The following is a 26,928-nucleotide window of genomic DNA, read 5'->3' on the forward strand; positions in this document are numbered from 1 at the left end:
AATGCATCGTTACGCACCAGCTACGAACTATAAATAGATAACATCCGAGTTAACTGTGATCGCACTATAACTATTATTATTTTATTTTATTTGTATAAAAAGAGCTTGTGAAAATTCGCACGTAATTCTTTATGTTTGTAATAACGTCGGTATGAAATAAATAAATTAAATTATATTATAATTACTTATCGGCATGAACAACTTCAAAAAATTGTTAAATTAATAAATCATCACATTAATTTAACGTAAATATCACAGTCTAAACTAAAAAGTAAAATCAGCACAGTTACTGGCATATAAATTCGTTTAACTTGAACTAAATAATGTTTTGAAATCGCTTCAGAAGTTGAGTCTATTAGTTAAACCGTAACAAACAAAGTCTCACAAGCCAAACTTTTCTCTCATAATATTACAATAGTTTAGGTAAATGATGCCAGAGTGATCAAGGCTGTTCCAATAACTTACATTGTATCCTACACGTGTTTAATGGCGCTCGAAATAGGTAAAAAAACACCAAGCGCCGCCTCAGAATCTGAAAAATCTCTATGAGTAAGCCGTCTCGATGTATTTTAAGTTCGCCGCAACTCAAAATCACCATGAGCTAATAAGATTCCAAGGCACAAGCTTACATCATCGACGGGACGAAATTATTTTAAAAATGATTCTTCGCTCACTTAATCATTTAAATATTGTCTTTGCGCTGGTGACGTCACCGTTCACATTGTATCGGCGATGGACCTTGAGGCGAGACGTGATTTATCTTGAAGCACTGGTCGACAGATTGTCTTAATTGTCGAAAAATATAAGAGGATTGAAGAGGAGATATACACATTTATAAGCAGCAATTATAAGTCTCTAGGCAATATTATTTTATTTAATACAAATATCGCGATTTGAAGTTAGAGTCAGGAAGTCTTATCAGATCAAATGTTCTTAACTATTTGTATACATTACTCCCGAACTATTTAGTTTATTTATTCAAGATAAATCTAACGGAACTGAACGCATCTTAATCTAAATAAACAATGCGTGAATCACACTCACTTCACTCGTAAATAAAATTGACAAATCTGTTAATCTGTTGCTATAACATAGTTCGAAAATAGGAGCAACATGGGTGATAAAATGTCCAATAATTTTTTTTCAACGCTACCGTTTTATAAGCGACTCGAATTTATTAAAATTATCTTGCCTTGAATCTATATTGAAGCAGAATTCCAAGCTTGACTCATCGCAAAACTTCAGGACCATCAATTGGGCTTACAACCTTAATACGACTTTTGCCATTATTTTATCAATGTCAAACTTATAGTAATGTTGAAACTTGAAAACAAGACTTGTGGAAAACATTTTAGCAATGAAATAAACCTAGTGGTGTTTATTTTCAACGCAAAAAATGTACGCACGAATTTCTACGTATATGTTCATTCATAGCTGAAAATAAAATATAACTTGTTAAAACATCGTATTAATTTTTTTTACGCATTTAAAAACAAGAGACGAAATTAAAGCTTTTCGACCTGTGTTTATAACTTAAAAACCTGTATTGGCTTACTTAACTTACTTAACTTTCCGGATGTCTTTAAAGATTAACTTCCAAGTGAGTTTAAAATCACCAAGTTTTTAAGCATTGTCCAAAAAGTTAAATTGTTTATTGATGCCTGCTACATGACGAGACGACTTTTTGTCCTTAAATTGGAGAGACCCATAATTGAACTGTACCGTTTAAAACTGTAATTGAAAATGAATGTAATAACTATAATTGTGACTTCGAAACATTTTTGCTTTTCCTGGAGCAAAAGTTATAGGGCAAATTAATACAATTTTTTTACGGAGACAATATATCATTAATTTCTGAAGCAGAAAATGAAACTTTATCTGATTTGAAATGAAACTGTATTTTTAGCCGTTTACTCTTAGAAGAAACTAGCGGTCCGCCCCGGCTTCGCCCGTGGTACATGTTTACGTTTTCTCTCCATAAGAACCATCCTCGTACTTCAAGGAATATTATAAAAAAAGAATTAAGTAACCAAATCGGTTCAGCCGTTCTCGCTTACCAACACATTTTGTGATTCATTTTTATAGTATAGATTATTAGAATTGAAATCAGTTTTACGGGCTTCTCCTTGCAAAAAATTCAACAGCTAACATTAATTTATTTATATTTTTTCTCGCAAAAATTTACAGCAAATCTTGAAATCGAAAACTATATTGGCAGTGCTAACAACCCAAACCACGCATAATTAGAACCAAGATCGTCACTGGTTGACCAGAAGTTTTGACGCCAGAAAAAAATACTACAAAAATGAACTCTATCTTTCTCACAATAAGAAGCAATTAAAAATGTATGAAATATATCGAATATTGGTAAACCGCCAGGAGTTGACAGCTTCCGGCTTCTAATTCTCATATGATTTATTAGTTCTAAACATTTCATTGATGGTATTGTTAACGGAAGGTTACATAATAGAACTGTACTTTGGCTTTTTTAACCAGTCTATCTGTTAGCATCTTATATTATTTTGAATATCTTTGTTAATAATATGTATTAAAAGATCTTAGTCACATAATTATGAAGAGAGATATTTTTCAACTTACGTTCTTAATCATAAAATTGAGTCAGTTTATAATAGAAGTAAAATTTATAGGAATAACAATCATAACTCACGTCATATCTATTCAGTGAATAATATTAAAAAAAACTACATTTTATCTACAATTTAACAAATCAGCAAAGTGACATCATACCCTCATCATGTATTTTGTGTAACTTTGACATTGGTCGCGACTCGCAGACCTTATGGTAAAGGTCACTTTTAACGGATAATTTATATATGAAGATGTTTGCAATTTAATTCAGCATTTATGGGATCTCATTAAGTTTTTAATCAACTTCGAAAAGGAGGAAATTTAATACGGTTCTTTCTATAAAACATATATTTTTATCCTTCCACAAAAATTTTGATTAAATTGCATGTGAAAACTTACGAAAAAAACCCTCTTCGGCTTGCTTATAAAGGCCTGTTATTTAATCCTGCTTTACTAAGTTACCAAGTAACAGTGCACAAATATTATTTCACGGTGAGCTAGCACGCACATAGCGAACACAGAGCAATGCTAACATTATCATATTGAAATCGTCACGCTGACTGCTTTATACGGAGGTTTGGCTTAGGTGTTGTACGCACAACACCTAAGCCATAGTTTAATATATATAGAAGAAAATGTAGAAAATAAACCCTAATGTAGCCTAACCCTAAAAGATAATGAAACAGATAGGTGGATGTTTGTCAATCGATCTCGTAGGAACCGAACGGTACCAATAATCTGGATTAAACAGAGATTAAATTTTGCAATAGTAATATTCGAATAGGCTTTTAAATTCGAAGACACGGGCTAAAACTAGTCAATTTTAAAACATCCTTCCTCATAAGGTACTTAGATTTTGAAAATTTGTCAGAGATACAGTCCCAAAACTAGAGCACTTGAAACTAATAACTCCTTTACATCACCTATTTACTACACTGATGTTACCGGCCTTTAAGGAAGCTATAGTAACAATCAGTTGTATACAAATCGTGGCATTAAAGCAAAGCCAATTAGCTCAAGTTCAAACAGTTATTTACTTAGCCATATTGGAGACGAGGTATATGAGGAAAAATATGTCATGGTTGTTAATGATATTATTATTTTGGTTGTGCGGTTGTGACGTCATCAGATGGTTTTTGCACGCGGGAATCGTCTATATTTGTAATGGGGTAAAGTTTAAGTTTGAATGTCTGGGATTCATGGTCCAATAGCAATTTTTTGGAAGATCTGGCTATTTTCAACTGAATTGAATGAGGAAGTATTTCTATGTGTACTAAATTTAAATTATTATTCTATTAAAATGTCCGCGAAATAAATATTTCGGGCCACATGCTCTAGATTCGTTATACTGCCGTAAAAATAAAAATAAATAAAGGTGAGAATTGTATTCTCGTATGAGGTAAGGGGCAAATATCATTCACTTCTATTTCTCCGATTTATTTAATTTCCATCATCACTATAATATTAGCCTACATACTAAGCCACGCCAAATGATTAGTTTTATTTATTATAGTTTTATTTATTTCACCGATCGTTTTATTTCCATGATTCCTAATTCCTATATAAGCCTTTTACACCGCGTCACGCTGAAAGTCACCATCATTACTGCAAATACTTACCTGCACTTACCTTCCAAATATTAACACCACCTAAAGAATACTACTTAGAACATAATCAAAATTGGGACAGATTAAAAGAAGTATATTATAAAAAAAAACCTCCGAAACTAAACACTGAGCTAGGCATACTATAACTATTTATTTTTATTAATGGTTTCTAAGCTCTTTATAAACATTTTAAGAGCCGTCCATACACAAAACATATTGCTTATTTTGACCAAATAGTACAAAAAATTAAATTTAAATTGTCATACTATAAACAACCAGATTTCATTATAAAACTCTGCCCAAAACACGCGTAGGCAGAGTTTTGATTTGGACAATTTCTGAGTGTCATTGAGTCTATTATGACAATATTATGCGTATGGACGGCTCCTAAATTTATCAATTAAAATTATTTCATGAACCCCTATCACACAACACACAACTCACTTCTCATACGCCTCCAATAGATCGTCGACTCCACTCCTGGTTTCAGACGCAAGTTGTTGCGAGTGTGGTGTAAGGAGAGACACGACGAAATCCGCGTGCTCAACTAGGTCGTCACGACTCTCTTCCAGGCTTGATACTTCAGCTTGTAGCTCCTGGGGACAAATAGTAAGATTATTTCATCGGCTCTTATATAAACCATTGGAATAATGCGACTAGTTTAAACTATTTCTTAAAGCAGTGAGAAAGTTTATTTAGAAAAATCAGTTGTAGTCATTTAGCTCAAATTGTATACAGGCATTCATTCGTTCATTTAGTTATTTTACCCTCACGTCTGCACTATCTGATACGGTCTATATTTCTATATCAAATATATTGGACTTTCTATGGGAAATCTTAGAGATTTGTTATCTATCTTGCTGTTTTTCCAGTAACTGATCTCTTGCAAGTCCAGCAACTGGCTCCAGTAGCGCATCACTATACTCATGCTTTGTCCCTCACCTGCAGAGCATGCCTGGTGTCCACAGCCCGTCTCCTGGTGCTGGGGTTAGCGTCCAGCTGTCGCAGGCGGTCGGTCGCCGCGGTAATAGCACTGGACAGGCTTCGCTGTGTGTCCAGTAGCTGGCTCCAGCGGTGGAGCTGGGTATCTGCTGTGGCCGCACGTTTGGCTAGACCTGGAGGACGAATAATTAATAATGACATGAGATAAATTATTTAATTCTATTATATTGTTTCGCTATGCAAAACTGTATGTTAAGATGGCTATTAAAGATAGTTTTTCTTATGTGACTCAACCTTACAGAATTTCAAATCACTCTTTAATTTGACAACTTAGCTCTAATTACTCAATAATCAAAACGTCAGAACACTACATCTCTGGTAAATCATACATCTGTTAAAAATCGCTGTGTACGACACAATTAGTTATTATCAGGTATTGCGTCTGCTTGATAGCTTCCCTATTATCTGTTAACATCAGGCATTACAACAATAACACCATCACATACCTTCACAAGCGACACTCCAGCGCTCCGCTAGTTCAGCGGTACGCTGCTCGACCCGCTCGCCGCTGGCTGCGTCCGCTCCGCTGGCCAGCTCCCGCGCCCGCTCCCGGACCACGTCGAGGAGCGGCTGCTGGTTCTGTGGTTATCATTTATTTGAGAATTATCTATCTCATATTAGGAAAAGCTGAAGATTTTGTTTGAACGCGTTAAACTCAGGAACTAGTAATCTGATTTGAAAGATTATTCCAGAGTTGGATAGTTCAGGAAGGTTCCAAACTTTACGCTCAGACAAATGGAGCGGAGAAAAACGGAGGGCACAGCTAGTAATAACAATCAATACGAAAGTATGTTTGATGAAGATAAAACTAGTAACTATACGTTTTACAGAAGATATAAAAATGTTACCCTCAATGTCTAATAAAAATTAATTAGGAACATTCCAATAAATATACTAGCCTAGAATTATAAAAGGCTTCATCGTTATAATATTCTGTTATAATACCGTGAAGAATGTTTAAGCTCTTTCTTTAATTAGTAACCGTTTGTATTAGTAATAATTTTTATAATGTAGAATCAATAAAATTTACGAAAGGATCCTCTCACAGATAAAAAAAAATGTGTGCGTGTACTAGTGTACACACGTAAGAAGTGAAACTTCTCTATGACCTTATTTTTCAAAAATTAATTATATGCAACTTTACAGAAATACGTCGAATCACGCGTGGTAGGGATAAGAAAAAGATGGCGCGCAACGGAAGAATGTTACACTAAATTTTTATCCAACCCCGATAAAGAAGTTTAACTTCAATAACTTCTTCGCAAATTCATCATTATAAGATGCAGTTTCTGAGCATTATCGTTCATATCTCATATCCAGCGAAAGTAGGATTAAACGCCACCATCGCTGCATGCTATCGCGACGTTATTTTATTTACAATGTTATCAATGACTGATAAGCGGCGATAAACACCGGGCTTTGGAGAAAATTCGCAAGCGTGAAGTATCACATATGACATACCTGACCTTGCCTTGTTTGGTAGTTAGGTAATTAGATGAAAATAACACTATATCCAAGAAATATAAATTTAGAAAGAGGTGATTGTAAATTTTTAAATATCTCCGTATGAATTTCAAAGATTTAATTCAATAGTTACATAAAGTTTTGTCGTATAAAACATAAACAAACTATGAATTCTTTGGAAAATGTACTTTTTTATTGAAATGTTATCTTGGTCCTTACTAAAACAAATTGCTTATTTAATCGTTTCAACAGTTGCGAAATAACGTGAGTAAAGCGTGACGCAGTGCAGAAAAATGGCTATTACATCATCATAATCAAGCTATTAGGCCACATTTGTATTCCTGTAGGGTCTGAAGTTTAACACATTAAATAAACGGTCCATATCTAACACATACTTATTTTGGTTGTCTTCATAAAGTTTAAAATACTGGCCATTCCAGCCACATGTTCTCTTGAAAATTAACAGCTAAATTAGAGAGATAGAGCCATAACTAAATGGCACAAGATTCATTCAGATTTTCATCTAACGGCATATTTAAATACATAGTTTTAACCTAGCAAAAATGGTCTTAGAACAAAACATTATTCTACAAATGTTCACACGATGACATAATAGGTTATCATAACACCAACGCTGCTGTTATTAAAACAATCTTGACATTTTTACAAACACCACTGGAAGAAAAGAGACAAATATTTAACCAGACAATACTCGAATTGAAGCGCTAAAGTTTAACTTTTAAAAGGAAAACGAGAATATTGACCAACGACCGTGACCTTGAAACTTGCATGGTTATCTCATTGTTGCTATTTTTAGCTTCATTTCGGATGGTACGTGAGCGGCAAGTGAACCTTTGCAGGAAAACTTTTTAGTCCTAGACAGGAAGTATGCATAGTGCCCAAATAGGACTATAAGTGAATGAATACTGTTCTGTAAATTGCTTTTCTCTGTGCAGCTATAAAATATCAAAATTTTTCTCTCAACCTGTTAGCGATATAAACGAAATGGTAAACAAAAACTAAATAATAGGCTATTGTTATGCATCTACCCTTTTTGCCTCGTTAAACGGTGCAAAAACATCAAGATCTAAAAGTATAAACGCAACAAATGTAAGCACTAGAGTTAAATCAGCTTCTGTGGTGTTGTGGTTGGCGTGACGATCATGATCCCAGATCTGATTACAGTTTAATGAGATTACACCCGCGCTTGTCGGATAATGTGGATAAAATACAAGTGGCGTTTGGATAAATGCTGAATGCAATTAGAAAGGGCTTGTTAGAACTGAAGGTAACGGTTACTGAAAGAGATTGTGTGAACGAAGAAAGTAATTACGAATTATAGAGTTTCTAACAATCTGCTTGAATTAATTGTATTGTAAATTGCTAGAATATCGCACTCTGTCCTAAACCAGAATAATGTTTTGGTAATGTAACTAAGTATAAAAGTTACAGCAGACGTTACTGACGAATGACTACGAATGTAATAAATTTACATAAAATTAACAATTATCAACACGCCATTATGAACCGCCTATAACTACTGATCATTTAGAGTAACCTGAAAATACATGGCTCTGTAATCAATACTATCTCTATAAACAATATAGAATACACTTTAGCATCAAAATATAAAGAAAGTCTAACATTTTCGCAACATACACACGTTTAATCAGAAACAATAACTATTGCACTTTATCCGAACCGGTTTCATGCAACCTAGATATTAAATCAGGATACAATGCCCGTTAGTTCGCTGAGGAAATGTTAAAAGGGCAGAGAAAGTATTGATCCTTCCAGAAATTTCGAGAACGCACTGTCTGGAAACTGAATAACGCAATGGCAATTAATAAAGAAGTTTTTATATTTGGCGTTTTTACATAAGTCCTTTACAGGTGCAATTGAACTCGGTGAGTACGAATTCATTACAGTCAATTACAATAACTAATTTGGGTATCGCATGTACTGAAACGTGATTACGTCTGAAATTGGAGAGCGAGGAAACTAAAAGAAAAATATTTTAATTTGGGATCGATAAAGGAGGAAAATTTCCAAACAAAACACTAGCCAAACTGTACCAAAACAAAAACAGTATCCAACCGAACCGCGAAATGCTGTAAAAACAACAACAAACCGGCGCACGACATAACCTAAAAATCTCACTCACCTTCCTTTTTCGTGGAATTTTGGCACTTATCTTACGATTATCCTAATATCCAGATAGCTGTAGTCAATAATGCACTTGCGCAATAAGAAAGCGTGTAAGTAGTGTTGTTTTGTCGGCGTTCTCATTGCAGCGTGTACGAACGATGACTGCTTACTGGCGGGCCTTGACAGTCGCGCGTGACATCATCAGTTAAGGCAACGCCGTTTCAAATGATTCAGAGCGGAAGGGTTGTTGGGGGCTACGGACTTCCGAAATAAAATAATCATTTACGGCTGATTATGATATACGTAATATTGTAATTATTATAAGGTAAAAGAGAGAAAATTGGAGTTTTACAAAATTGATTTAAATTTTCACTTTGCAAAATTTGTTTATATTATAAATGCAAATGTGTGTTGTAAGGAAATTGCTTATCTTTTCTTGTTATCGTAATATATACTTATTCGGATAATATACATAGATAAGTTAATATTATTTCCTTTAATATCATTTATAAAGTCTAAATTTATCTAGTTATCTCAGCGAGCAGCGAGCGTATTTCCATTAAAATAATTATTATCATATTGTCCTCTTTAAGATATTCATAGGCCTTAAATATTTATCCAATTCTCAAACCAGAAAATCCAAATATAGCATTACAGAAGTACATTTCATCCGATTCTATTACAAACCACGAACCAAAAGTAATTGAAAACGACGGTATATTGTTTCATACGTCTATAGAGTGTTTATAATTTCTACTTGCAAACGAACATTTTCAATTAATTAATTTATGACACTTTATTGTACAGTACCAGTAATAAACACATATAATTTAACGTGGAAAACATGAACATGGTAAGTACACAATAGGCGGCCTTATTGCATAAAGCAATCTCATCCAGGCAACCATAAAAATAAAGGACATACGTACGATTCTGGTTAAACGCGAATTGTATTAATTTTGATTTACTGTTAAAAAACCGTGTAAATTGTGCATTCCTAAAACTTTGTATAACAAGTAGCAAAAATATAACATTGATTGACGTTTAGTACCTATAAACTAACTGCTCCGCGCGGTTTCACCCCCGTGGCTCCACTCCTATTGGTCGCACAGTGATGATATATAGCCTATATCCTTCCTCGATAAATGAGCTATCTATCATCGAAAGATTTTTTTAAATCGGACCAGTAGTTCCCGAGATAAGCGCGTTCAAACAAACAAACTCTTCAGCTTTATAATAATAGTATAGATTTAACTGCCTTTTTTCCTTCTAAATGGACTATCAAACTTATCTCTACCAAATGGGATATTAAATATCCTCATTCCTTTAATATAAGCTTATCTAATGACAGAATATTAATTTTGGCGTAGTTGCGAAACTCACTCGCGTATAAAATCAATATGTTGGACAGACTAAGTGCTTTAGGGTTCTCCCATAAGTATTGATTTTAAAAGGACTTCTAGGAATATGATTCATGTCTCTTATATATTAATTATGTTTAAAAATAGTACTGTGAGCTATTGATAAATCATGTTTGGTTATCAGAACTAATATTTCACCGGGAAAATATGTAACAGTGTGATTATTTGATGAATTGGTGTGAAAAATAGTTTCATTTATAAAAAATACGATATTATGTCTACTAATTTTAATTTTATTATAAGTACAAAACAATTTATTTCATTCATATAATATCTCCGATTTATTTTGAATGATAAAGGACTCTTTTCATACATATTCATATTATGCACATTAAGAAATAAAAAATAATCTACAACCGATAGTTAGAAAAAGGGCATATGTATATGTTAGAAAAAGGGCATAGGTAAGTATTAATAAATTAAGTGATAATTATTTCGTTTAAATTGCTTTTTTAATTATTTGCTAACCATAAATTAGCACTGTTGTCTAAAATTGCTCCGTAGTGAGTAACTTCAAGTTCCTATGACTAAGCTCGAACGAAAAACTGGCAGTTTAATGTTAATGAACCAAAATCGATTTATCAAATAAAAAAAGTGAATTTCATTTTTATTATTATCTATGACATAGTTACATAAAAAATATTGTGTCACCGTATTAGTAATAAAACTCCTCCGAAAGGGCTTAACAATTTTTATGAATATGCACATTAAGTAAGAATGTCATCTTCGATACCAAATTATTTGTTATAATAAGTATAATATCGACTCTATGTTTTACGACGAACACAAAAATATACAGTAAAGGAATACATAAAAATGTAAATTAATCATATTGTATGTAAATGTGTTAATGAGACACTACGGAACGGTTATTCCATTTTCTCTGTGTGTTTTTACGGATGAATAGAGTTGTACCATACTTCAAAAACGTTTAACAATTATAATTTATTTTGTTTACGTCATAGATTATTTATCAGTTTCGCAACTTCTGGATATGTTTTGCTTAGCTCATTTGTTATTATAAATGATAATAATGTATGAAAATAGATATAAATTAAAAACTATGAATAGGGTATCAGTGACTTTATCAGCAAATCGTGACACTGGCCCTTAAACTAAAAAAAAACATACTTTACACAAAAAATTGATAACCTTTCCTAGATTATTGTGTATGCATCACATTATATGCGTAATTTAATATATCAACATTATCATATTTATATCGAAACTATAAATACAACGTAACGAAACTGTCGTCTACAACAGTATATTTGACATTTGTACTACTTTTACACTTCATTCATAAATTTCATTACAATTAAAATTACACAAAATTTTCATCACAATATTAAAGATTCACCAAATAAAGCACCCAATCCACCAGAAAATATACAAGCCTTTTAATTTAAAAATATTATTTTGTATAATAAAGAATAGCTTCCCCTTAACTGACCAGAGGTCACGCTGTGAATTCAATATAAGCAGTTAAGTTAATTTGGCAAACGACACAACCGGCTTCCAATAAATTGGCCATATTATATCAGATGTCAGCGAGTGATTGAAATTGATGCGCTTCTAGTGTTACTTATTAATTACTGGAACAGTATAAGAGAGTATAAGATTCTTGTTTCATAACTTCTAGGTAAGTACTGTTTAGCTTATCTGTCTGGCAAAGTATCGTATAAAGTATGAAAATTTACCTCAAATAGGCTATCAGTAACAATATTAACAATTAGTGAAACTGGCGTTAAACAGTTTTTTGTTTAAAAATATGTAAGTAGGTCATTTATAAAGGAATAGGTACTTAATTTTTTTTCCATTGTTATTTTTCTATTTATGTCTTGTAGAGTCAATTTTATTGCTTTCTTTCTTTATATCTGTAATTGAAATTTTTACTAATATATAATCCGTTTCCGTGTTCTTTACGTATTTTTTAATTACGTCATGTCTGTGTGTGTGTCATAAGACATGACCTTGTAGTTTTAAATGAAGTCAATGTGTTAAATTAAACACACTTTACATTCGGTGAGAAGAAAAAACTGCATATCAATTACGTATTTGCTAGTTAAAGACAATATTTACTTTTTAGAGTTAAAACAATTACATTCTATGTATTATATAGATAAGTAGCTGTATATTGTCTCTACAAATAAGTGTTACTAGGTCACTATAAAAAGACGAAGTATTTATTGCAAGATTCCTGTGTAAAATTTTTATAAACGTATATAGAAATGACACTGAGGCATTATTTATTTTTCCGACTTCAGTTAATAATTTTAATTTCAACATGAAACTCTCAAAGACTATTTTTCATCAATAATAATCTTAAAATTCATCTATCTACATAATTGTTATACGACCTCATTTCAACCTGAAAACAAATTTTATTTTTTTATCCTATTCCCTTTTTCTTGAATATTATTTAAACTACCATCGATTTGGAAGCCACTTAAACAAAAAAAAATGTTAAGAAACTTGAGAGTAACTCATTTGGCGTAAATTTTCACATACAGAAACTTGTTTTTTTATCCTTTAGAGCTAGCGCGCAAGAGCAACTTTTGTCTCCGCAACTATTTTGTCTCTCCCATCAACTCTATGGGCTAATAAAAAAGTATCCCGGGAGTTGCGTCGTTGTCTTGCTCGTGCTCTTATAATTACATGAAATTCTGTGATTTAAAATATCCTTCAATCCGTCGTACGTCAATCACATCGTTCAAATAAACAAAACAACTTAAAAAACAGCAAACATTGAATATTTCACAATGTGCAAAATGCCCATTTCAGAGTTCGCCGTAAATGGAGTACAATGGATGAGAGTGCATTCAACTCGGTCTGTCGCATTGCAAAACGCCAAACTAAATAAACTTTATCATACTGTATTGTGATTTTTATTTCGTAATGGATAAACCTTAGTTTCTAAATAATCTGAGTTAAAAATTAATTTATTGTATTTGCTTATAATTATAGTACATTGCAGTAGTAAATAGTAAAACTATGTTTAACGATTTAAAAATGCATCGAATTGAATAAATAAATGTTTAATGAATATTGTAGGGCTTTAATTTTAGAAGTACATGATAATATTGAATAGAAAAGCTGGATCGATTTTTTTCTTTAATATAAAAAAAATATTAACATATTTGGTGAATAGTGCATAACTGTATAGTCGTAGATTTTAAATCACAATTGCACCTAATTGCACATATAAAGTAATAATTCGATTTCATTCAGTCAAACTCAGAACTGTGGCAGAATTAAGAGTGTATGATATTATGGTAAGTACAGCTTTAAAAGGCGCATATGTCATAAAATATTGACACTACATTAACGATTAGCATATAAAATAGTGCACCATATACAGTTAAAGGCGAAGGTCGATTGACTCACCACAAATTTTACATCTTATGTATGTGAAACGGTTAAAAATTTATTAAATTTAACGCATTCTTGTGATTTATTTATACTTACTTTTAACGAGTACTAATTATTTCATTGAGTGCCTAATTGATTTGATACTCAAATTATTATTATTGGAAAAGAATTAAAGATTCACCATACGATACAATTTTTTTAACCCTAAGATAAAAGATATTTCGTTGTTATTTCGTTGTATTTACAGACATTGAGGGTACTTTCAAAAATAACTTATACGTAAGTAAATTATCAAAAAAACTCACCTCTAAGTCATTCTTGGCATGGTTCAGCTTCTCCAGGTGCAGGCGGAGCGCGTCCACACTCGTAACAGCTTCCTCTGGAATCTCATTCTTATCCAATATCGCCTTGATCTTCTCGACCAGCTGGCAGAAGTCCTTCCAGATCTCCAGGTCTTGTTCTAGTTGAGCTTGACGAGACTTGGCAGAATTAAGCGTATTCTTTAGAAGCTGCGTGTTCTTCTGGTGTTCTTTCGATAATTCTTCTTGCTCAGATGCCGTTAGAGATGGCCATATTTTGTCCACAATGTCCTGCATACGCTTTCCGACCAGATCTTTCATCTCTGGTTCAGAAGTATTAAAGAATGACTTGTGTTCTTCAAGATCTGCTTCTATATTTTCAAAGTCCGTTCCATTCTTGCCCATGCCGAGACGTATGGCCGCTTCGTTCACCCAAATGTTCAATTTCTCGACCATTTGCAGGTATTGTTGCCTGTATTTCTTATTATCTTGCAAATGTTTTTCTCTGTTCGCCAATTCGGCAGGAAGGGAAGTTTTGAGCGAGTTTCCTTCTGATATCATCTCGAGTAATGTACCTGGAACGCCATCATCGTTCTTAACAGCGTCTGTGATGCTTGTCAGTTTGTCCAAATATGACTGAACGTTCTTTGCTAATGTAGCGTGTTCCACGAGTTTCTTATCAACGCTCGCGACATCTCTGTTCAGCAGTGGTCGAGAATGTACAACGGCCTCATTATCGTGTAGCCACTGTAATATTTCAGAAAGATCCGCTGCAAGCTTCTTGTGCTCTGCCGCAGCACGTTCGTGTTCCTGCCTCTTGGACTCAACAGTGCGTCTTAGTGTAAGCAATTGCTGTTTCAGAGATTGCAACAATTCAGTGATATTATTTCTATCGATCACGGTGCCTTCAGCGGCAATTTGCTGTCCTTTGTCAGTTGCAGTCGCCAACAAAGCTTCACATCCTTGGATTTTAACGATGATGTCATCGTATCGCTTGATTTTGTCTTCCAAAGAATCATTCGATTTCTCAATATCGGATGTGAGTTCTGTGTATTTGGTGATAAACTCTTCGATTTCTTTAACAAGCGCGAAGAATTGTTCGCGTAATAGCAGCAGTTGTTTGAGTTTTGATATTTGGTCTTCGATCGTACTCATCAAGTCATCTTGCTTTGTGAGTATGTCTTGTAAGTCATGTAGATTTCCACCTTGTAATTCATTGAGCATTGCTTTGTTCTTCTTTAAGTCATCGAGTATAGATTCATAAGCTTGTATAATAGGTTGGACATCTTCTACTTTACTGCCAATAGGTTTGTTCAAAGCCTTTAGTTTGTTTTGAATCTCATTAAGGAATTCCAGTGCAGCGGCTATCTTGGCCGCAGCGTCTTTGTATTCCTTAATATGTTTGAGTAGAATATTCTTCTTGTCATGAATCATGGCATTTATTCTTGCAAATCTATCTGAGAGAACATTGACTTGTTCCTTAAGTTGTAATTTGTTTGAGTCGGATAGCGAATCCATGATGTCTTTCGATTTGTCTTTAATTTTGTTGATGTTCTTTTCAACATCTTCTGCTTCCTTGCTTAGTTTCTCAAACTTAGCTAACTGTTCTTCCAAAAGTTGAAGGCTAGTTGTTCTTAGCTCTGGTGTAGCTGCCACTTCAGCTTCATTCAACCAGCTCTGGCATTTCGCAACATCAGTTTCAAATTCATTTCTGATTTGCAATAACTTGTTCAATGCAGCTAATTTCTCATCGATGTCAACTTTAGCTGTCGTGTACATTTTACTCAAGTCTTCCAAAAGAGCTTGAAGTTTAGCACGGTTTTCATTCGAGCAGTCTTTTGACACAGCATTGCCTTGTCTGATAACTTCGTTCAGAGTATCATTTTGGAAGTCATTAAGCTCAGTTTGATGTTTCTTATGAACTGCTATTTCTTTTTCCACCTTAGCAGCTTCTAGCGGCACTGGACCGCCGAGCTTTTTGATCTCTGCCAGTTTAGCTTTAAGCCAGTTCTTAGCTTTTTCCATATCATTTTCGAGCTTCTTCCTGACTTCATTACAGCCCACTAATCTTTCAATTTCTTGTTTGATCAGTGTCGCCAGTTGTTTTTGTTTTGTTGACAATTCAGATAATTCAGACTCGAGTTGCATTTGTTCCGATGGTTCTAATTCAGCTTGAATATTGCTGACTTTCTTTTCTAGCGAATCAATGGCTGTTTTCTTGCTGTCAGTTTCTTTAAGAAGGTTGGCCATTTTCTTTTGTCGTTCCTTAACTGACTTGCTATCATATCCAAGTGGTTCAGGATGCTGAAGATTATCGATTTCCTTTTGCATCCATTCGTTTTGAGCGGCTACTTCGCTCTTTGTACCATCGATGGCTTTGTATGTAATCTCAAGCATTTGTAGTTTACGTTGTATGCGTTTACCGATGTCATTGTATCTTCTATCGACTGACTTGATCTAGGAAGAAAAAAAAACAATGTTACATAATCGAGTGTATTTATGTATAGATATTTTTTATGTACGAGGAATGCATTACAAAAGCTACTTCAAAATAATGTTTATATATAATATTTACCTGTTCCTCAACTTGCTGTGACTCCAGATTGCTGACTATATTGATAACTTTTGATCCAATAGCCTTAATATTGTCCACTTTATCTTTGCCAGCTTGTCCAAACTCAGCTGACAGTTCTTTAAGAGCATTAAGTTTCTGAGGACATGGCAGACCAGATCCCTTATCAGCCAAGCACATTTTCTTGAGCACTGCGTCAAACCAATCGTGGATTTCTTGGCATTTGTGACGGAAATCGTCGATGATACCTTGGTTACCCTTTTCTCTTTCAATAGCTTTAAGGATGGCTTGTTCTAATTCATCCAACTCTTCTTCTAGGTTGATTTCATCTTCAAGACCTAACAACATACAAATAATTGTAAGTGACCTTTTTATAACAACATAGATAATAATGAATATACCAAGTACACAATGGAGACACTTACCTTCGGTTGGTATTTCAGTGAGTAATCTGTTTCTCTTCTCAGCCAATGAAGCTAGAGCATCATTCATTGCCGCCATATCTTGTTTAGCAGCATCAGGGCGCAATTTAGATGGATTCGAAAGCCAATCATTAGCTAGGGCTTTATGGACATTGATCCAATCTTGTATCTCTGACACTTGCTTCATTGCTTCTTCCATTCCTTGCACCGCTTCTCTGAGCGTCTCTAGATGACTTTGTACCTGTTTAGATAAAAATATGTTAGTTTAAATACAAATAGATGTTTGACGTTAGTGTTCAAGTGAGCAAAAAACGCAGCGTGTCTTTCTGATATCTTTTTTTTTCACTATTACAAAACCAAATTGTAAGTGATTACGGATACAGCATTTTGTAGAGAAATAAGCCTTACCCTGCTATCCAAGAGTTGCATTTTCTCCGAGAACTCGGGTGCTTCAACATTCTTTAGCAAAGCGTCGACGCGGGCGGTACCCACCTCGCTTACATGTTTCTAAAGACAAACCATGCATCACAACAACAGTGCGGGTTAGTGTTAATACACGTGAAACCAAAAATACATTTAAGATTTTTACAGACGATTATGTATTGATTAGATCTCCCTATTTGAACAGAGCATTATATTTTATAAGATGATTGTAACAAAAAAATAGCAAGTTAAGAACTAGAGCTCTATTTTAAGAAAGAATAAAAAATTGATTTTATTACATTAGTTTCACGTGTTATTCAGTGCACAAGTGTTTTACATCACAACATCATCAAACACAGTGCTAGTGTTTTTATTAATATGAAACCATCAAATCAGTCGAGGCGACTTTATTTACTCAAAATCGCCTCAACTGATGGACAGCGAACATTTTATCAATTGGTTAAGTATTTTCAGGTATAATGTTAACCCATAATTGAGCTCCAAGCGGCCCGAACGGTCCCAGACACAATAGATTTTCTATTTTGTCTGTGGTTCCGGGGCCTGAGTTATTACAGGCTTTAAAATATTTTGTTTACAAGTTGATAATATGTCCGCATAGATACCAGGTGCAAAAAAAACATTGCCAACGAAAAGCATTTGCTTTCACCAAACTACAACAACTATCTACCACTTCAGGTGTTCATATTTACATGTCTTACTTTGTACGATAACGTTACATTACTCGTTGGTTCTGTGTTTTTTCGGACCTGGCAATCTTAAAAGCTTTTGTTAATATGTCTCAAAAAAATCAATGATTAATATCAAAATCTATTATTGTCAAAAATGAATGTAAGAAATGGTATAATCAAAAATTCAAAACAAGTTTCCAAACAGATGAAAATGTTCAATGGCTAAGAGGAGCTTTTTCGATTGATTACCATTTATTAACATTGGCTGAATAAACAGAATTTAAAACTAGTACAAATGGCATTTATCAACATTAACTAAATGAACAGTTTTGTCTTGCTATGAAACTAGCACATATTATATCCTTTATCAAATTATCAAACGAGCATCACTAGCCAATAACACAACCAAAAACTTTCGAAAAACCCCCCAAAATCCCCACAAAAACATTCACAACGCGCGCAACAGATCCGCAGCCAATATATTAGCTGTGGCTCTAAGTACCTGATCTATAAGGTCTTCTAATCTCGCTCGTACGTGTAGCTCCCGTGGGGGGATGGGGAGGGGGGCGGTGTCCGCGGGGGAGGAGGGGCGGGACACGGAGGCTGCGGCGGCTGAACATGCTGCAACGGCCGCTGAGAGACGACTCTTCTCGGTTTGCAGACGGTTGTGCAGGCCCTGGTAGAACATTTTCATAAAAAATTATAGTAATATAAGTTGTGACACGCGGTTTTACTCGAAGCGAAAGTGATTATCTCTATAGTGTATGTGTTTACATAAAGTATATACAGACTACCCAGACTATAACAGTATGCTATATAAAACCGATGACGTTATGGTGATCGGTTGTTCTTATTATAACGGCTTATTTTTCTCAATCACATAGAAGCATAAAGAAAATTCTATTCAATCTTAATATTATTTAAAGTTATTACACATTGAAAATAATTTAACATTGATAGTCAGAAAAGGAAATTTAATATTTAAATACTAAAATGCAGCTACTACGAGTCAAATGTTTATACTTTGCATAATAAAGAATTTTACTTACTCTAGCCTTCTCGAGTAAATCACGTCCATGCGCAAGTCCATCAACAGGCACGTCCAACTCCGTAATCGCCGGTTCACATTCGTCCAAGTTGTTCAAAATGCTCTCCAAAGTGTCTTCATATTCCTTGAATTTCGCCAACCCTTCCCTCAATCTACGTTCAATCTGCAGCGCAGTGGCCAATAAGCTCTTGTGACTGTCATTCACGTTCTTTAGTTGTTTTCCAACTGTATCTCTGATAGAAGGTGTTGTAGCTTCGTATCTTTCTATTTGAGCACGGCCTTTAGCTTCCAGATCATCTAAAGTCGATTGATACTTCTGAATATCATCGAGGAGTACTGCATGTTGAGCTAATTGTTCTTCTGTTTGCTCTCTGTTCGAAATGTATAGAGAGTTATGTGCCATAAGCTGGAAGGAAATTTGCAGCAGCCATTTCTCAGTATCTTGTAGGGATTGATGGTAGTGATTGTAGTCTTTAATTTCAGATTCCAATTCTGCTTTCTTCGCGGCGCACTTCGCTCGTAATGCATTGCATTTCTTTTCAATATCAGCGACGGCTTCTTTAACTGCGGGCTTTCTAGCCCAGCTACTCAATTGATTGGCTTCGCATCTAATGCGATCTAGTTCAGGCATCTTGTTATCTATTTCTTCTTCAATATGTTTGTATTTCTCGAGGAGTGTCTTCATTTCACCTAATTCACCACCAGTTGGCGGGACTTTGTCAAGATTTTGTTCTGTATCTTTGATCCATTGGTTCATCTTGTTCTTAGAATCTTCGAAATCTTCCCACTTGCCAATGGCTGCTTTGAGTTGAGCTGTTATTGAATTCAAATCGATCTTAAGTTGATCCCAGCTTTCTTGCAAGACTTTAACGTCGTTTCTTAAAGCGTCTTGCTCTTCAGGTGGTGTGTTGTTTAGAGCCTTTTTGAAAGCTTCTTGTAAAACGACTAATAGATGATGTCCTTCAGTCATTCTGTTACTGACAAGTTTGACAGTATCGAGTTTATCTTTAGTTGTTTCGATATCACCAACACCAATGGAATCATGGACTGTGCCGTGGGCGGTCTCCAACCATTGTTGTAAGTCTTCTTTAGCTTTAATGAACTCTGTATGATCAGATAGGTTCTTTTCGCCGTTAGATACAAGACCTTGTATCTTCGTCAATAGAGATGTGTATTCGGTCTGTAGGTTAACAGTTTTATCACGAACCCACGCGCAAGCGCTCAACTCCATAAGATTTTCACATCTATCATTGAGTTCTTCTAAGACGTGTTTGTTAGCCAGTGCCTGAGCAAGCAAGTCCTGTTTAAAAAGAGAAATAAAATGTTAGTTAATAAGTATGACACTTTACATAAAGTGTTGATTGTAATTTTTTTATTTTATAGAATATTACTTACGCGACACTTTTCAAGATATTCCGGTGTAATTTTGTCGACCTTTTGCACTGTTTGCAATTTGCCATCAAACTCTTTAACCCATTTGGTCATCTTTTCGGACGTTTCCAAGAAATCTGACCAGGCAGAAATACATTTTTCTAGTAACTTCTTTGTGTCTTTGCAGATCTGTTGCAAGTTCTCCCATTCGATCTTCAACTGTTTAATTTCTTGGTTGATATTGTCCTTGCCTTCGTTTCCAGTTGTTTCTAGAACAGCCTCACTGAGTGACACAGCCTTTTCCAATAGAGCTTTGCCTTTAGGCAGAGAGTTGATAATTTTGTTGACTTTCTTCAACTTCTTTTGCACCTCTTCCTTTTCACCGTGCGAATCAGCGCATTGTTGGATTTCGATCTTGCAATTACGTATCCAGTCATAGAAATTGTCGTACGATTCTTTGTATTGAATGTGAGAGTTGACATAGTCCTCGAGTTTCTAAAATAAATAAAGATGATATTTAACCAAAAAACATAGACAACCGTGACATTGATAATTATCAATAAAGGACAACATGTCCAAAAATGAATATATATACTTACATCAATCATATCATTGACCGTCTTCTTAATATCATCATAACGTTTAAGAGTGTCTTCGAAATCTTTAGTTTTCAATGACGCATCTTCTTGTAGTTTCTCATTGAGTTTATTCACCAAGTCCTTGTGGGAATCAATGTCCCTGTTGAAAGTCTTGAATTTCTCCAATTTAGCCTTCTTCTCTGACAGGTCATTGAGAAGCGAATCGTCCGATTGGATCTTCTGGTCGATATCATCCAACCATTCTACTAGAACTTTGTGCACCTGAAATAAAAATGTAAAAAAATATTTTTTTGCGATGCTCTTCAGACTAAAGTTGAATTTTTATTATCCGGTCAACATAATATGAGGATATCTTATTTGTCTAATAATTTAATGCGGTAAATTCAACCTATTAGATAATCTTACGCGAGTTTAGAATCTATAGAAAAATAATTAAAATGCTGAACTTGAACAATCTATCTTGAAAATACTGATTTTTTTAATATATACTATAGCTGCAACTACCAATAGGAACAGAGCATTAATCAATAGTTTTATAAACACTTACCTTTGTAATATCATCAAACTGAGCAGCTCTATTCGTCAACTTATTACGAACATCTTGCAAATCAGCGATGAGTTTATCGAACTCTTGTTTCAAATTATCCGTATCCTCTTGAATCTTTGCAGCGCCAGTCTGCTCTGTATTCATAATCACTTTTTCCTTTAATTCGAGCAAATATCTCAGTTTATTCTGTCCCTGTTCAAGAGATTGACGCAAGAGTTTCACAGTATTGAGTTTGTTGTTGACCTCTTGTAATGTGTTTGGTATTTGGGCACATTGGTTCAGCTTCTCGCGAGTTCTATCGAGCCAGTCTTGACATTCACCATAGAGAGCGTTGTGTTGTTGGTGTTCCTGGTTAAATAGATTTTATTATAAAAAGTTAGTAAATAATTTTTTTTAGTTAATCAATCAAGTCAATATATAGCTTATTCCAGAAACATGTACGCCGCTACTTGAATTTACTTTTAGTCGCGACTATCAGAATTCTATGAGATATTTTTTCATTTTTTTTATACTAATCTAGTCAATATGAAGCGTATTCTAGAAACGGGTAAATCTTCACTCGAAACTGCTTTTAGGACTAAGCATGAAAATTCTATTTAAATTCTAGACAATTATAATTTAAGGGTCACATTATAAACATTTTAAATAAAACTTACTTGGTAGTGCAATTCCAAACGTTTCATAACTTCCTTGGCAAGCGACAGCAGAGCGTTATACTTGGTCGTAAGCTGCGTGATGCCGTTGGAGATCCTTGTGTCTGCGCAAGTTTCTAGTAGCGTCTGTGCGCGCATGTTCAGTTTATCCAACTCGGCTTGCCAGTCGAATAGCGTTTGTAAATGTCCCTGAAAATAAATTTTAATTTAGAATAAATTTGATTTTGTGTTCATGGAGGATTATTGTTTTTAAACTATTACCAACAATGACAATCAGTCGATTTTAACAAATTTAAAATTATATGAGAATACTAATTGTTGTTTTATTTGTATTTAAGAAAAAATGCATATAAATAATATTTTAGAGTTTTAATTATATCTTATAGGATTAAACTTACTTGGAATTCCTCAAGAACGATTTTCTTTTGCTCAAGGTTGTTTTGCAGTTTATTGAAGGATTGTACTAGTTTCTCAGTCTTTGACAACCATTCCAGGGCTTCCTTGTAATGCTCTTCGTATTCTGTCCATTTGACGATACCGCCTTCGATCAAGGCCTTCGTGTTGTTGAGCTGCTCACTATAACATTGCGATAAATATCGTTAGTTTATGAAATTTTAGATTTTTAGCAAGATATAAAGGGAAATTAAATTGAATAATATTTTAAATACTCACACATAAGTATCGTATTCCTCCTGCATCAGAGCCACTTCTTCTTCAATATCTTCTCTATCCTCATCATCAGCAAGCCCACAAGATATTTCTCCTTGCTCTAATGCCTTTTGTAACTTAGCTTGTCCCTCCGGTAGTTCACTTTCTAGAACTTTCAGTTGCGATATCTTACTACTCAACGACTCCTTGTCGCCAGTCGCGTCTGAACACTTTCCTAATCTTTCTTTAGCAGCTCTTATCCACTGGACAAAGTCCGAACCAGCGTCAATGAACGCTTGATGTTGTTCGACAGTTTCTTTCTGTTTCTCGTACAAATCTTTAGCTTGCTTCGATAAGCTCTCGTATTTGCTGGTTATTTCGGATGCGGGAGCTTGTTGCATTAATTCTGAAGCCTTAGATGTAACAGACTGAATCATGGGCTCAAACGAAACGATATCCTGAACAATATTGTTTGTTTGACGTAGGGTGGCTTTGCGTTCGCCGAGGCTGAGGCCTGCCGTGAGACCCGCAAGGCGATCTTGACCCTTCTTTGATTTGGCAACTTTTTGTTCACAAACCTCTTGCAATTTTGCTTCTCTATCGGATATCCATTGCTGTAACTGGGAATAGCTAGAACTGTAATCAGCCCATTGTAAGAGTGCTGTTTCAAGATGAACTTTTGCGGTTGTCATTTTCTTTACAAGGCGGTCCCATTCGTTTTGTAATTCTTTGATTTCTGTGTTGATTTTATCTTTACCGTCTGATCTGGTATTTCTCAATACTTTTTCACCGCTGTTAATTGTAGCATGTACCAAGTTCTGTCCTTCTTCACGGCGTTTCAATAAGTCTTCAATTTGTTCCAACCGTTTCTGCAATGCATCTTTACTGCTATTACTTCCGGCTTCACTGCCACTACGTGTAATTTCCCAAGCGTCATCAATCCATTTCTTTGTTTTAGCGTAATTATCATCATATGCTTGATGTTGTTCATAGTTGTTTTCAACTTTCTTCAATACGTCATTGGCCATATTGACTAAAACTTGGTATCTTGAATTCAAATGTCTGAGCTGATTATTGACGTATGTGTCCAAATGCGATGAAAGTAGACCAGCAGCAGATGCATTGAAATTATCAATATCTGCTTTACCCTTATTTAATTGATCTACTATTTCCTTAACTTCATTAACTTGGCCACCCTTTTCTTTTGCAGTTCCCAGTAATGCAACTTTGTGATTCTTGATGTGGATTTCTTTTTGTTGCAACCAATCCGAAAGTCTCTCATATTCATCTTTGTACTCTCTCCATTGATTTACAATGTCTTCTAATTGACTCTTTTGTTGTTTAATCTCATTGAATAGATGGTCGAAACTTTCTTTCAAGGCTTTCATTTCGTTCTTAATAACGACTTGGCCATCTGGCGATGTACTCGCAAGAACAACTTCACCAGTATGTTGTAAATGCTCTAGGAGAAGCTCTCCTTGAGCTTGTTTATTAATTAGAGCGTCAAGAGGTGCTACTGAATTTTCAATGGCAAGTTTGTCACTCAGAGGTTTAGATTTTAACGACGGTACCTTTTCTCTTGCTCTACCGAGCCACTGAATAAGTTCGTCGTGAGCTTCTTTGTAAAGTCTATGATCTTTATACTGCTCTTCGCGATCAGCTAACAACTTCTTAATTTTATCGTACAATGAATCAAACTTATTTAATGTTTCTTGCGCTTTAGACGCTACTTGATTTTGTTGACCACTGGCTAACATTTCAGAGGCTTTAGCTTTGAGGCTGTCAACATCTAAACGATCACAACGTGCTTTTTCTTCAACTTCTTTAAGTTTTTCCAGTTGGGCTCTCTTATCAGACATGGAACCTTCAAATGGTGTTAGTTCTGCCAACATATTTTCTAACCATGTGTTACTCTTTTCGACGAGTTGAATTTGTTCCAAAAATCCAGCCCATTTTGTAACAGAATCGTCTAATAAATTCTTCGTTTCAATCATTCGTGACAATAATGCAGACCATTGCTCTTGTAATGCTACTAATGCATTATTGATAGCTTCGTGTCCAGCCGGTGCGGTATTGGCCATGACGTTTTGAGCTAACTCAACTAAAGATTGAACCTTCGTAAAGCCTTCATCTTTAGTGAGCAATAAGTTTTGTATCAATACTAATTTGGTTTCTAGATCGTCTTGAGAACATGAGCTAAGATCAGCGCAAAAGTCTAACTTATCTCTTAATTCTTCTATCCATTGAGAACATTCAGTAACGTTGCTGGAGAATTCTTGGTGCGTCTTAACGTATTGTTGCCACCTGTTTGTTAAGTCCTTGACTTTTTGACACAGTGTTTGGTATTTAACTGTTAGATCGGATATTTGAGAACCACGTGGACCTAACATGCCTGTGTACAAGTGTTGCGCTCTCTCAGTGATATTATCAATTTCAAGTTCTTTAGCACGCACCTCTCCTTGCAACTCTTGGAATTTGTTATACTGTTCTTGTTTTTCAGGTAAAGTTGCCTTAAGATCTACACCATGAATTTGGTTATCAGTGTTTCTTATCCACGCTAAGCACTGATCTTTCATGTTTTCATATTCATTCCATTGTTGTATCTTATTTTCTAAGGATTCGATTGTCTTATTAATAAACGAAACTAATCCTTCCCATTCTTGATGTGATGCATCAATTTGATTTCTAATATTCGTTTGTCCACTGCTAATTGTACCAGGGAGAACCTTTTCTCCAATCGTGCGAATTTTATCAATGCGGTTTTTCTCCTCAGGAAGAGTCATTTGTAGTGATTTTAACTTTTCACAATTACTGCTTAAGGCAACTCGTTCTAAATTAACATCTCCCCAAAGTTGAGCTGTATTATGAGTAGCTTCGATCCATTCTTGTAAGTCCATTACAGCTTTGGTGTATTGTTGGTGATTATTAACAATAGCCTCATACTGTTCAACGAATGATTTAGCTCTTGTTAAAACAGATTCTTGTCTTTGTTTTAATTGATTGATGTTTTTCTTTATATCTTCTGTAACATCGGGTAGATTTTGGGCTCGTATTTCAAGTTCAGATATATCTTGTTGATGTGACAATGCATCCTGTAAATAATCCCTGTAGACGTTTAACTGGTTTCTCTTTTCATCTAACGTTGCTTTCAATTCGATTTCTTTTGGAAGATTTTTCTCGGCTAAAGCAAGCCAATCTTGTACTGTTTTTAGGTTATCTTCAAATGAAGACCATTTATTCAGTTCGGAATCCAAATCTCGTTCAGCTTTCGTGATATTATCATAAAGGTTATCAACCGCTTGCTGAATATCGTGAAGTTGCTGTTCAATTATTTCTTTGCCATCTGGTGAGGTTGAAGGGTACAATTTTTCACCTAATTCAAATGTGTTGTTTACCAGTAGAGTAGCGTTACGTCGCTGACTTAATAGGTCATTAAGACCTTCACGTTTTGCACTAATACCTTCAGGGGTATTAGATAAACCTTTCTGGCATTCATCAAACTTATGTTGTGCTGCCAGTATCCAATCGGTGCATTGTTTGTATTTCTCTTGATAAGCATTATGATCGTTGACTGCTTGCTGACATTTCTTAACGAGTTCCTTCGCTGTAGAATGAACGGATTGGAATCGAGACGTCATTTGCTGCAGATTCATGGTAATGCGAGTATCATGGCAGTTTTCAATAAGATCGCTAAACTCATCTGTTAATTTATCTACATCATTTTCTGCCTTTTTCAAATTTGCTGAAATTGCCTGTAAATAGAAATATGAAAATGAATACAAGAAAGATATAAATGCGTTGCCTGCAACCAATACAATTAGTACACCTATAAGATAAATCAGTTAGGATAATAAAAAGTAAATTAATTGAACCCCATACCGCGGATTACACAATAATTATTAGTTTTTAACCCTTCTATGTTTTATTTTTGTTTTTATTCGACAACACCAGTATTGGACAGTAAGATTAATTAGTTTACTGTTAGACTACCAAATACAATATATAATTTAGTTATATTTTGTGATATTAGATAATATTCTACTGAAAATTAGGT

General features: G+C 34.6%; 1 protein-coding gene across 1 annotated transcript in view; it reads right to left on the minus strand.

Annotated features, from left to right (window-relative positions):
- The window catches only part of LOC123693675 (nesprin-1-like), a 143,640-nt gene that overhangs the window by 54,390 nt on the left and 62,322 nt on the right, over positions 1–26,928 (minus strand). The window contains exons 17-31 of the mRNA XM_045638869.1: positions 22,899–26,626; positions 22,625–22,802; positions 22,230–22,415; positions 21,574–21,921; positions 21,027–21,287; positions 20,452–20,922; positions 19,058–20,356; positions 18,511–18,684; positions 17,305–17,403; positions 16,900–17,137; positions 16,478–16,812; positions 13,909–16,359; positions 5,645–5,777; positions 5,139–5,311; positions 4,641–4,792 (exon numbers count right to left, since the gene is read on the minus strand). Coding sequence (XP_045494825.1) covers positions 4,641–4,792; positions 5,139–5,311; positions 5,645–5,777; positions 13,909–16,359; positions 16,478–16,812; positions 16,900–17,137; positions 17,305–17,403; positions 18,511–18,684; positions 19,058–20,356; positions 20,452–20,922; positions 21,027–21,287; positions 21,574–21,921; positions 22,230–22,415; positions 22,625–22,802; positions 22,899–26,626 — 10,226 coding nt within the window. The remainder of the gene's footprint in view (positions 1–4,640; positions 4,793–5,138; positions 5,312–5,644; positions 5,778–13,908; positions 16,360–16,477; positions 16,813–16,899; positions 17,138–17,304; positions 17,404–18,510; positions 18,685–19,057; positions 20,357–20,451; positions 20,923–21,026; positions 21,288–21,573; positions 21,922–22,229; positions 22,416–22,624; positions 22,803–22,898; positions 26,627–26,928) is intronic.

This window comes from Colias croceus, chromosome 8 (assembly GCF_905220415.1).
Source record: "Colias croceus chromosome 8, ilColCroc2.1".
Classification (NCBI taxonomy): Eukaryota; Metazoa; Arthropoda; class Insecta; order Lepidoptera; family Pieridae; genus Colias; species Colias croceus.